Source organism: Mizuhopecten yessoensis, unplaced genomic scaffold, assembly GCF_002113885.1.
Source record: "Mizuhopecten yessoensis strain PY_sf001 unplaced genomic scaffold, ASM211388v2 scaffold9651, whole genome shotgun sequence".
NCBI classification, from domain to species: Eukaryota; Metazoa; Mollusca; class Bivalvia; order Pectinida; family Pectinidae; genus Mizuhopecten; species Mizuhopecten yessoensis.
This window is the reverse complement of record NW_018408154.1, coordinates 1292896-1305824: the sequence shown is the minus strand read 5'-3', so window position 1 is coordinate 1305824 and position 12929 is coordinate 1292896. Positions and strand designations below refer to the sequence as shown.

The following is a 12929-nucleotide window of genomic DNA, read 5'->3' as shown; positions in this document are numbered from 1 at the left end:
TGAGTTGTGACTTTACCTTACATAGTTCCTACGAGTGAGTTGTAACTTTACCTTACAGAGTTCCTAAAAGTGAGTTGTGACTTTACCTTACAGAGTTCTTGAGAGTGAGTTGTAACTTTACCTTACAGAGTTCCTAAGAGTGAGTTGTAACTTTACCTTACATAAGTTCCTAAGTGTGAGTTGTAACTTTACCTTACATAGTTCCTAAGAGAGAGTTGTAACTTTACCTTACAGAGTTCCTGAGAGAGAGTTGTAACTTTACCTTACAGAGTTCCTAAGTGTGAGTTGTAACTTTACCTTACATAGTTCCTAAGAGTGAGTTGTGACTTTACCTTACAGAGTTCCTATGAGTGAGTTGTAACTTTACCTTACGGAGTTCCTAAGTGTGAGTTGTAACTCTACCTTACAGAGTTCCTAAGAGTGAGTTGTAACTTTACCTTACAGAATCCCCGACAGAGCTGCTTCCTGTTGACAGCATGATTAGCAGCCTGCTGGTAGTAAAAGCCTGGGTGTTGTGTCTGTATGGCTGTCAGACCTAACTTGATGGCCTCATCAAATAGATCACCAAACACCTGGAACCTGACAGGTACACATATCTCGTTAGTATCTTACCATGCCTTAACTAACAAAAAACATGTCAAATTGATCAGATGGATATTTATCGTCTTAGCTCTGGATGTTGTAGTATTCTTGCATGCAGGTGAATAAATAATATGGAAAGGGTATCCATATCTAGCTTGATTTTTATATGTTTTCTAACTTTTTTTATCATAATGAACTATTCACAGTAAACACCATAAATTATTTAAGTTCACTTAAATTATATTGTGAGGATACAAACAAATATTTGAAAGCAATTGGAAAAATTTCAAAAACATACTGTGTATACAAACACAGAAAGTATCCAAGTATCAAAGCAGAATTTCCTTCAGTCTACTTTAGGAAATATGTCATAGAGTGTGCAATATAATAGTAAATGTTTACATACTGTTTGGCCATCCAAGCACTGTGTTCAAATGCCAGCTCTGCTATTCCAACTTTACTTTTGAAAAAGTCAATGTGCTTCCTGAACTGAGCGATGGAGTCTAGCGGGGCATTGTGTTGGAAAGACAGTCGACAAATCTGTCCAAGATGGAAAGAAATATTGCATACACCAAAAATATCTCAATGTACAGAAGAAATTGATACATACCAGAATAATGTTAACAGTATTTTGAAATCCTGAATAGACTTGCTATCCTTATATAGGCTAACTTGCAAGTATGTTTCTTTTCCAAAACAGACAACAGGGCCTTCAGTAGACCCTTGTAGGTATGTTTTTAACTTCCCTAAATGAGCTATAACTATTTAGTTGAAAGGACATGATTGTTTGATATGTATTATAACCATTCAAATTTCATGGGTATTTTATTCCACTTTGGAAGTTAATAAATATTAAGGAAAGTCCCTGACAATATATGAAAAGTAATAAAATAAGTTATGACAAGAAATGATATTTCTCAATTATTTTTGGATGTTTACGAAAAAATCAGGGATCAAGTTAACAATGTTATTTGAGCGTGGCCACACCTTGTAGTTGATGAAGCCAGCTATAGACTTTATCTCCAGAAGGTTGGTATCATGCATCCTCATCTCTAACAGGTGTCCATATGCTTGTTTGTAATGTCTGTACAGAAAATGACATGTCATTAAATATTCATATTCTCCACTCAAACAGGTCTTCGTGTGGGTTTTTTTCTCCAATATCTGCACAGATATACAGACAATTACAAATTTACTGTATGACAGGTAGAAATGTACATGTGATATTTTCACGATCTGAGAAAAGATTTGTTATTCACACATTCTATGATTTGCGATATCATTATAGGTAAAACTAAAATATAATGCATATCAATAAATAGGAATTTAATGGAAAAGTTTAATTCACAGCTTCTAAGTTCCAGCAGGTGTCTGTACTTGTACAGACGGACAAACATTTACACGTTGTTTACTGTTACATATACTACAGATTACTTATATTTCACAAAGTTAATTTTATAGACTTAACCTTTCTTGTGCTTATTTGAAAGGACAGGGACGGGTGTTTGCAAAGTGGGAAATTATTTTGATTTGCATTTCTCCACTTACCGGTAAACTTGAAATATTAAAACCATGCTATACTGTATACACTATATAAACATATTTTTATCAATTTAACTATAAAGATCCTAAAATGGATCCAGTGTAGATATGTACTGGAGGTTATTTTTTCCCTGTCTAAATCAAATAAAACCACCATCAATATACAACACCAGTGTTTGCTGCAAATATATGACTGATTTCCGCTTTAATGGAAATATAATCACAGTGACAGGATTTTATATGACATGACTTAAAATACTTACTTCAATGCTGTGTGGCTGTCCTGCTTCAGTTCACTGAAGAATGCTATCTTAAATTGATGTCTGACAAACAAAAGCTGAAAAAAAACCAAAAAACAATGGATGTTAGTACCTGTAATATCCTATCCTAATAAGTCCTTTGCTAATAAGGTTTCTGCTGAATTGTTCTGCTGACAGACTGGTCTTTGTATTCTATATTAAAGTGAACTTTCTCACATTAAGGTCTTATTGGTGGCAATGGTTTTATTGATGGCCAAGGTCCCATTATCAAATTAGTGGTCAAAGGTCGTATCAATGAGAGAGGTCATACCACACAGAGGTCGTACCAAAGACAGAGGTCACATCAATGACAGAGGTCGTACCACAGACAGAGGTCACATCAACGACAGAGGTTGTACCACGGACAGAGGTCACATCAACGAAAGAGGTTGTACCACTGACAGAGGTTGTATCACTGACAGAGGTCACATCACTGACAGAGGTCACATCAATAACAGAGGTCACATCAACGACAGAAGTTGTACCACTGACAGAGGTCATTACACTGACAGAGATCACATCAATGACAGAGATCACATCAATGACAGAGGTTGTACCACTGATAGAGGTCATTACACTGACAGAGGTCACTACACTGACAGAGGTCACTACACTGGCAGAGGTCACTACACTGACAGAGGTCACATACATGACAGAGGTTACATCATTAACAGAGGTCACATCAATGACAGAGGTCACATCAATGACAGAGATCACATCAATGACAGAGGTCACATCAATGACAGAGATCACATCAATGACAGAGATCACATCAATGACAGAGGTCACATACATGACAGAGGTCACATCAATGACAGAGGTCACATACATGACAGAGGTCACATACATGACAGAGGCTGTACCACTGACAGAGGTCACATCATTGACAGAGGTCACATACTTGACAGAGGTCACATCAATGACAGAGGTCACATCAACGACAGAAGTTGTGCACGGTTGTATCACGTACCTGGTGGGTAGTCTTGTTGAGGAAGTCTCTGTGTGCCTTCACTTTTCTAGCCTCTCCATGATAGTAACTCTGAGCCAACTCATAAAATGCATTTTCCAATCTGAAAGTGGAGAGCATTATCATTCTGAATGTTTGACACCCACAAATATAAGTAAAATCTTTTGTTATTCTGAATTCCTCAAACCAGTTGCTCATGTTGAATATCATTTTTTTTATCAGGTTTGATTCAATTAAGACAAGGTATGTCAAAATTGATACTCATAAAAAGATAGATTTTCTTATCATAGTATGATACATTTCTTATCTTTACACATTGACAAATATGAGTAATTATGTCGTTTTTTAAATTCTTTTTCTTCCAATTGAATTTACATAACTAGCAAATTATTCATGACATGTAACATGAAGGCCACTGTCCACCTGTAAATAAGACTTTCAGGTAAAATATGTTATACCTGATGGTGTAACCGATGAGGTGGTCGGTGTGTGGAAGAACATACAGCTGCTTAGCAGACAGATCACATGCACTACACAGAGAGGCCGCCCTCTCTGCAGCCACCACATCCTCTCCCGGGGGCAGGGGGGCATTCTTCTGGATAAGTACCACAGCTACCTTTGTTCCTCTGTTGAGTAGGCTATTCCTATAATGGTAAAAAGTATAAAACATGTAGATCTCAATAAAGTCACTGCCCCATTCTTAGGTGTTGAGATTCCTATATCCCTTCATATAATGGACAAATAGTGATGAGCTTTGTATAATTCAAACCACCATCACCATGAACTAAGAGATTATTTGCAGGATTGTTTGGTTTGAGTCCCAACCAGGACTTTAAAGGTTTTATGACAATTTTCAGATAGGTAGCACACATGCACAAATCCTAAATGTTTACCTGACAATTTCCACACGTGTGGCACATTCCATCTGCTTTTCCTTCCAGAGATGTTCATCCCAGTCCAGGTCAAAGAAGACGACGACAACAGCAGGAACCTGATTCAAGTGTTTGTTCATCCATGTCTTCTTCAGCACGCCCTTAGGGATGTACCACTCATAGGACTGACGCTGCAGGAGAAGTAAATCACAGTTATATTTTCAAAACCACATGTCTGGATCCCTATCAACGTTGTGTAATATGGAGATAGTCTGTTAAAGAAGTCATAAACTTCTTCACATCAAACAAGTGAAAAACTGTGTCAACAATCAGCATAAATATTTGACCTAATTAAAATTAACCACAAAGATGTTTACTGTATCTACAACCCAATGTGATAATTTATTTGTTACAGCTTTACATTCACATAACAGCTACTACATGTATATATGAGGCTGATATGAATTCAAACCCACTAGTTTTCTATACAATTCACAATTTAAACTCACCTTATTGGTTCTACACTTGGGATACTCATGGTCTCCAGCAGTGACTTTGAACTGTAGTGGGACGCGATCAGATCGCCGGTTATTAACAAATGAGTCCCAGATCAGTTTGTGGATAGCGTTGTATGTTACGTCTAGCCCAGTGAGAGATACCAGGGCAGTCGGTCGACAGAGAAGTTCTTGAGGAAGATTACTTGCCCAGGCCATACTAAGATTACCCTGTGATTTCCTTTCTCTGCATGACAAAACGAAATAGTTACTAATGAATTTATTCATATTAATGTTTGTATGTATACCTCACCCCAGAATTTGATTCATAGATTCTACAACGCCATCTTTTCTAATGAGGTTCTGGCTTTATGAAATTTAATTTGTTCTTGCTGTCTCAATATGCTTTTTTGCTTGCATAAATGTTTTCTTTGAGAATATTTACACTGCTTGGTGCTACTAAAGCTTTACATAAAATGTAAGTTCAAGAACTGATTCAGCGCTAATTTATAGGGTACATGCAAAGCACAAGTTCTTAGTACTGGACTCATCTTTTTGACTGGTTAATGTATGTAAACATTACCTCAATTAAATCCTGCAAAGTTTGGAATGTTGCATGCTAGGGCCTCCCAGAGTGAACATGATACATAATATTATATTTTTTTTATTCCTACATGTACTTTATTTATCAAATACATAGATATCTCTGTCCTAGCTATCAAATAATATCAAAAGGTGATTGTCAGTGATTTCGGACAGGCATATTCCCTGAACTAGACCTATTCCGGTGAATGTTCTATAACAAACTAGGCAGTCTTATGTTGGATGATTTCTAAATTTTGTTCACATTCACTCAGAGTGTGAAGGTCCCAAACTGTAGTCTTTTACTCTTAGACTAAGTTTTTGTATGACTACTGTTGGTGGTTAAACTGATTTGTGCATTCAGGAGCCTTACCTTGAATCTGATTTATTGCAGTTGTTTCTAATATGGGTGTCCAATTCTAATTTTGCTTGGACGGTGATGTCAAGATAGGTTTTAGAACATGTAGTTTGGTTGGAGTACAGCTGTTCTGGATGAAATGGCATGTGCCACAGTATCTACATTTATTGTCATATAGCATATGTATGTTACAGAAAAATAAATTAAATGGATATTAGATAACTTGTTTGTTTATTTTTTTAATCAATATTCAACCAAGCCATTTTATTCGATCCAGCTTCAGTCTGTCAGTGGCTTCAATCAGCCAAAATGCCGAGCCTGAGACTGACGTTTTATCTGAATGTGTGGTAAATGCGTATTCCTAAATACTGATACATTATTTGCAGATATGGACACATTTGCTTCAAGAATATGGCATACTCACAAAACAGTGTTATGTCGTACGCTTCAAAGGTAATATAGGATGATATTTTCCCATGACATTTCCTACTTTGCCAGGCGTCTAACAGGAAACATAGAAAACTTTCTAAACTACAAAACTGGATAAGAAAAATCCGGTAAATGAAGAAAAAATTGTCCGTCTCAAAACATTAAAAATAACAAAGAGTTCACAAATACGTAAATATTTTGCCAAGGAAATCAATAAGTATTTTTTGGTTCAAATTATATCACATTATCATAGGAACCTAGGATAATGAAGTCCCAATCCGGAAATACTTTTCCAAAATTAGAAAAAGTAAGATGTCTGCGCCCATGATGTGGCATGAATGAGGAGGTTCAGAGTGTAACAGAGCATACCAGGTTGTAGGTAAGTTTTACTATATCTTCAGTTATATATTTAAAAAATGTATGCATCAAGATATAAACAGCGCCATCAGATCATACTGAAAACATCAAAGTCATGATAATGATATGAATTATATTTAGGCATAACGTTAAACACGAACACATATGCCATGGTCCATTGGTCTGTTGGGATCTGCCACTAAAAAGGGGGATACATTCTATGTGTATAGTAGATCCCCCTTAAATTCGAGGCAGATACCTGTCCATGGTCGAAGAAAAAAATGGGACATCAGATATTTCAATCTTAACTATTTGTATTTGAAATTTTATCAATAAAGCAATGACAATCTGATGATTTAAAAAAAAATATCAGGAACATTACATGTCTTTCCATTGTAGGCTTTAGTTCAAGAAAAGTAAAAAAATCAGGAAATCTACAAATAGAAAAAACTGAAGAATGCCATCTGGTGTATATATATAAAGCTTGTACATATTCATTTATGTCTTTATGTCTCAGACTCCACCTTAATGCAACGATGTAGTGAGTGTGATAACATCCCCATGACAATTTATTTATTGACATTCAGAACCCGTCTTATAACTGTATCCACTATGAATCAGTAATCAACTATGATGCAATTAATATATCATTAAGGTTAACGAGATTGGACGGAGTGTTATTTTTTTCATTTCATAATGACGATATCAAAGAAGACTTTCAGCTAATTCATTATCAAACAGCTTCTTTCCATTCCACCTGTAAAGAAAGAGCGACAGGGGTCTGCGAGTCCTAGCTATAGGGACACTCGGCAGAAAAATGGCATATTGGAAATAAATTTTGCAGTTTTAGAAAATACTATGCAATGGCTCATTGAAATTGAAATGTTTTTTAAGATATGTAATTGGAAAAAAGGGAATTACATGACAGGACCAGGATTCCAATCTGGGACTCACCAAACTATATGACAGATGCTCTACCGATGGAGCAACCTGGTCACCGACGATTGACCCAGTCCAATTCTGCTACAAATATAATTTGAAAGGGAACCATTTTTGTATTTCACAAATCTCTTTCTTTTTCCAAAGAAGGAAATGGAAACAAAAGACAGAATGATGATTGCACAATACTGCATTGTTTATCTGTGTTTTCCTTTTCAGCAAAATTGAATCCAAGATGAATCAATGATGCAATCTGGATAAGAATATAACATCAGCTATACCATATCAGCTTAGAACACAAAGATGAGTTGTAAAGAACAACAAGAGGTAATAAAATATTTATTGTAATGTTTGTAGATAACAGCAATAACTATACTGTACTATATGAAGTAAGGCCTTCATCCAGTTATAACTATTACCATCAGTTGTTGGCCCATGATTTTGCTTTTGTTATCTTATTTTTATGATGATCATACGAGAATTCCATAAATTCCATATCTGACCGACAACTTGATAGTGGATAATGAATATTTTTACAGATCTACAAAAATGCATTAATTTCATAGAAAATGTTTGAATTGATGCTGTACATGTATATATCACATTGGCAGTCTGGCGCCTGTACCAAATACATGCTTTTAGGATTTGGGGGTTATGTTTGACACAGAAATACAGAGAAAACAAAACTCTCACCAAACATTACCACCAGACATTACACATATCCTAGTCACACTAAACTTGTAATTTGTTTAGGAGGAACTGGAGGTATTACATTCCATCTATGAAGGGGATGAAGCATTTAAGGAAGTGAGCCCTACAACATTTCAGTACAAGGTAATACTTTGTCTTAATTCAAGCAAATAAATATATATAATATATATAAATATTATCAGAACACCATTTTCAGTTATACTTTCCACAAATACATCCAAAGAAGCCTTATTTTACTTGAAAATCAACCCTATGTAAGTTATGTAAGTTTGTACTATGGTAGTCTTTATTGTGTGACCAGAATCACTAGAAGGTAACTATAGGCTATGCATATGTAAGTTTTTACATAACTTCATTACCAAAATGGAGAGGAAGGTTTTACTTGTCTATGTTATGTTACCAGTATGGAGAGGAAGGTTTTACTTGTCTATGTTATGTTACCAGTATGGAGAGGAAGGTTTTACTTGTCTATGTTATGTTACCAGTATGGAGAGGAAGGTTTTACTTGTCTATGTTATGTTACCAGTATGGAGAGGAAGGTTTTACTTGTCTATGTTATGTTACCAGTATGGAGAGGAAGGTTTTACTTGTCTATGTTATGTTACCAGTATGGAGAGGAAGGTTTTACTTGTCTATGTTATGTTACCAGTATGGAGAAGAAGGTTTTACTTGTCTATGTTATGTTACCAGTATGGAGAGGAAGGCAGCTACAAGACGTTTAATGTAGAGATTGTTTGGGATGATAATTATCCTGAGGAGAGTCCCACCATCAACCTGGACACATTCTACAACAAACACATGTATGTATTATCTATATGACAAACACATGTATGTATTATCTATATAACAAACACATGTATGTATTATCTACATAACAAACACATGTATGTATTATCTATAGAACAAACACATGTATGTATTTTCTATAGAACAAACACATGTATGTATTATCTATATAACAAACACATGTATGTATTATCTATATAACAAACGCATGTATGTGTTATCTACCAGGTATTCATATTGACTATAAATGTCAACTGAAATAAGGTCAAATGCTTACATATAAACATATAATTAATTGCTTCAAATGAATGAATTAAAATAAATTTTGTCAAAATAATCTGTATCATGCTCCAATTCCCTGATGAGAATTGAATGGTTGGTACATCTGTCCAATGTTATCCTGTTGTTAAATCTTATAAATAATTTATAAACATTTTTCAGACTTAATGGAGTGAAAGAAAAAATCCTTAGTGGCCTTCAGGAACAGGTAAATAAATAATTCAAGGAAATTTCAAACTTCCAGACGTAGCCATAGAAATACATATATTGTTTCCATCATATGTCATGGTTGACATTGACTTCTGCATCCAGAGAATTTTGTTCAAATTGCAAGTTTTATTGGGTGTGTTGTCCAGTGGTGTTTTCAGACTGTGTTCCCTGAAGTATCTCTATTACGATGGTCTGCACACTCTGTTTAAGACTTCTGTTCCATGAAATACATCTGTAATAGTGACCTCTGCAGACTGTTTCAGACTCGTACTTCGTGGAGTATGTCGTTACTAGGGATCTGCCCAGGCTGTTTAAGCTCCTATGTTTTCTCTATCAAACTTTTTGAGGAGAACTTAATAATTACAGGTATCTTTTCAATAGGAATAAAAAAAGTCAAAATTGACTTTGAACATTTTTTCTGACCCGTTGACCCTACTGTATAATGATATGTTACAATGGTGTTAAATCTTACACAACATCAAACATATTGAAACAAGTGTTGTTTATCTGTTGTTGTTCCTGCCCTGAATCAATACTTGTTTAGCAAATGTTTAATCCTCTTAATAATATATAAAGTAAGTATTTAACAGAACTTTCCATTTATTATATGTACAGTTTGTTCAGAAAGTCATTATATTACATTCTAAGTATAATACTATTATAGTACTATATATGTAGGACAGTATTCTAGGTATGAGTAGGATAACCAAATTGATTGGTATGTTTAACTGTTAGTAAGTTCAGTACATTGATGTTTCAGGTACCAGATCTACTGGAGTGTGCCATGACCTTCACATTATTTGAATGGGTCAAAGAGAACTATGAGGACCTGGTAGCCGACCAACCAGATTCTCCCTGCAATACACAGGTACTCACATAGCTAACTTATGTAGAAAAAGGATATTTGTTTTGTTGCTAGGCAATGTTGAGGATCACAGTGGAATCAGGAAAGTGATATGTTTAAGACATTACTTTCTCAATTTTCATTCAGTGTCATCTTTTATTCTGATATACATTATTTCAAAATTAAGACTTGGTGAATATGTATTAAACCCTGAAGGGCAAACATTTGACTAGTTGGAAGTTTGGCGGTATACAGTAATGCATCCTTTTTGTTTGATACTTATTATCTGTGTGTCATGTTATTTCAACAATTTTTACAAATTTAAATCAACACAAAACATACTTATCCAATAGCAATACAGTCAAACCATAAATTCAAAACAACACACATTTTATTATTTTGATGCAAGTTCTGGTTGTTATTATTCAAGCAGGAAGGAGTCAAAAAAAGGTGACCAATGTTGAGTAAACTAGGGATATTAGACAATTGATGTCCTGAGATAGGCATTGCAATCATGGAATGTCCGTGAAATTAGTCCATATAGCTGAACATCTGAATCTTGTCTAAATTCTCAGAATTGCCGGTTTCAGTAAATCAGAGCCAGTAAGCACACCATCAATTACTGTATTAGTCCCTAGCTTCCTCGACATTGTTCAAGTCAGCACACCATCAATTACTGTATAAGTCCCTAGCTTCCTCTACATTGTTCAAGTCAACACACCATCGATTACTGTATTAGTCCCTAGCTTCTTCCACATTGTTCAAGTCAGCACACCATCAATTACTGTGTTAGTCCTAAGCTTCCTCTAAATTATTCAAGTCAGCACACCATCAATTACTGTATCAGTCCCTAGCTTCCTCAACATTGTTCAAGTCAGCACACCATCAATTACTGTATTAGTCCCTAGCTTCCTCGACATTGTTCAAGTCAGCACACCATCAATTACTGAATTAGTCCCTAGCTTCCTCCACATTGTTCAAGTCAGCTAACCATCAATTACTGTATTAGTCCCTAGCTTCCTCCACATTGTTCAAGTCAGCACACCATCATATACTGTATTAGTCCCTAGCTTCCTCCACATTGTTCAAGTCAGCACACCATCAATCATTGTTCAAGTCAGCACACCATCAATTACTGTATTAGTCCCTAGCTACCTCGACATTGTTCAAGTCAGCACACCATCATTACTGTATTAGTCCCTAGCTTCCTCCACATTGTCCAAGTCAGCACACCATCAATTACTGTATTAGTCCTTAGCTTCCTCCACATTGTTCAAGTCAACACACCATCAATTACTGTATTAGTCCCTAGCTACCTCGACATTGCTCAAGTCAGCACACCATCAATTACTGTATAATTCCCTAGCTTCCTCCACATTGTTCAAGTCAGCCCACCATCAATTACTGTATTAGTCCCTAGCTTCCTCGACATTGTTCAAGTCAGCACGCCATCAATTACTGTATTAGTCCCTAGCTTCCTCGACATTGTTCAAGTCAGCACGCCATCAATTACTGTATTAGTCCCTAGCTTCCTCTATATTGTTCAAGTCAGCACACCATCAATTACTGAATTAGTCCCTAGCGTCCTCCACATTGTTCAAGTCAGCTAACCATCAATTACTGTATTAGTCCCTCGCTTCCTCCACATTGTCCAAGTCAGCACCCCATCATATACTGTATTAGTCCCTAGCTTCCTCCCCATTGTTCAAGTCAGCACACCATCAATTACTGAATTAGTCCCTAGCTTCCTCCGCATTGTTCAAGTCAGCTAACCATCAATTACTGTATTAGTCCCTCGCTTCCTCCACATTGTCCAAGTCAGCACCCCATCATATACTGTATTAGTCCCTAGCTTCCTCCCCATTGTTCAAGTCAGCACACCATCAATTACTGTATAAGTCCTTAGCTTCCTCCACATTGTTCAAGTCAACACACCATCAATTACTGTATTAGTCCCTAGCTACCTCGACATTGCTCAAGTCAGCACACCATCAATTACTGTATAATTCCCTAGCTTCCTCCACATTGTTCAAGTCAGCCCACCATCAATTACTGTATTAGTCCCTAGCTTCCTCGACATTGTTCAAGTCAGCACGCCATCAATTACTGTATTAGTCCCTAGCTTCCTCGACATTGTTCAAGTCAGCACGCCATCAATTACTGTATTAGTCCCTAGCTTCCCCCACATTGATCAAGTCAGCACACCATCATATACTGTATTAGTCCCTAGCTTCCTCCCCATTGTTCAAGTCAGCACACCATCAATTACTGTATAAGTCCCTAGCTTCCTCTACATTGTTCAAGTCAACACACCATCGATTACTGTATTAGTCCCTAGCTTCTTCCACATTGTTCAAGTCAGCACACCATCAATCATTGTTCAAGTCAGCACACCATCAATTACTGTTTTAGTCCTTAGCTTCCTCCACATTGTTCAAGTCAACACACCATCAATTACTGTATTAGTCCCTAGCTACCTCGACATTGCTCAAGTCAGCACACCATCAATTACTGTATAAGTCCTTAGCTTCCTCCACATTGTTCAAGTCAACACACCATCAATTACTGTATTAGTCCCTAGCTTCCTCGACATTGTTCAAGTCAGCACGCCATCAATTACTGTATTAGTCCCTAGCTTCCTCTACATTATTCAAGTTAACACACCATCAATTACTGTT

The 12929-nt window shown here is 36.2% G+C and overlaps 2 protein-coding genes across 2 annotated transcripts in view; one reads left to right on the top strand and one right to left on the bottom strand.

Moving 5' to 3' along the window:
- LOC110458548 (trafficking protein particle complex subunit 11-like) overlaps positions 1-6210 on the bottom strand; it is a 51580-nt gene extending 45370 nt beyond the window's left edge. Inside the window, exons 1-9 of the mRNA XM_021510300.1 lie at positions 6121-6210; positions 4772-5003; positions 4284-4453; positions 3849-4034; positions 3394-3493; positions 2388-2461; positions 1570-1666; positions 989-1122; positions 438-579 (exon numbers count right to left, since the gene is read on the bottom strand). Coding sequence (XP_021365975.1) covers positions 438-579; positions 989-1122; positions 1570-1666; positions 2388-2461; positions 3394-3493; positions 3849-4034; positions 4284-4453; positions 4772-4975 — 1107 coding nt within the window. The 5' untranslated portion in view covers positions 4976-5003; positions 6121-6210. The remainder of the gene's footprint in view (positions 1-437; positions 580-988; positions 1123-1569; positions 1667-2387; positions 2462-3393; positions 3494-3848; positions 4035-4283; positions 4454-4771; positions 5004-6120) is intronic.
- A 215-nt stretch (positions 6211-6425) lies between these two features.
- LOC110458585 (RWD domain-containing protein 4-like) overlaps positions 6426-12929 on the top strand; it is a 10912-nt gene continuing 4408 nt past the window's right edge. Inside the window, exons 1-6 of the mRNA XM_021510353.1 lie at positions 6426-6504; positions 7641-7748; positions 8175-8255; positions 8823-8932; positions 9360-9405; positions 10168-10275. Coding sequence (XP_021366028.1) covers positions 7725-7748; positions 8175-8255; positions 8823-8932; positions 9360-9405; positions 10168-10275 — 369 coding nt within the window. The 5' untranslated portion in view covers positions 6426-6504; positions 7641-7724. The remainder of the gene's footprint in view (positions 6505-7640; positions 7749-8174; positions 8256-8822; positions 8933-9359; positions 9406-10167; positions 10276-12929) is intronic.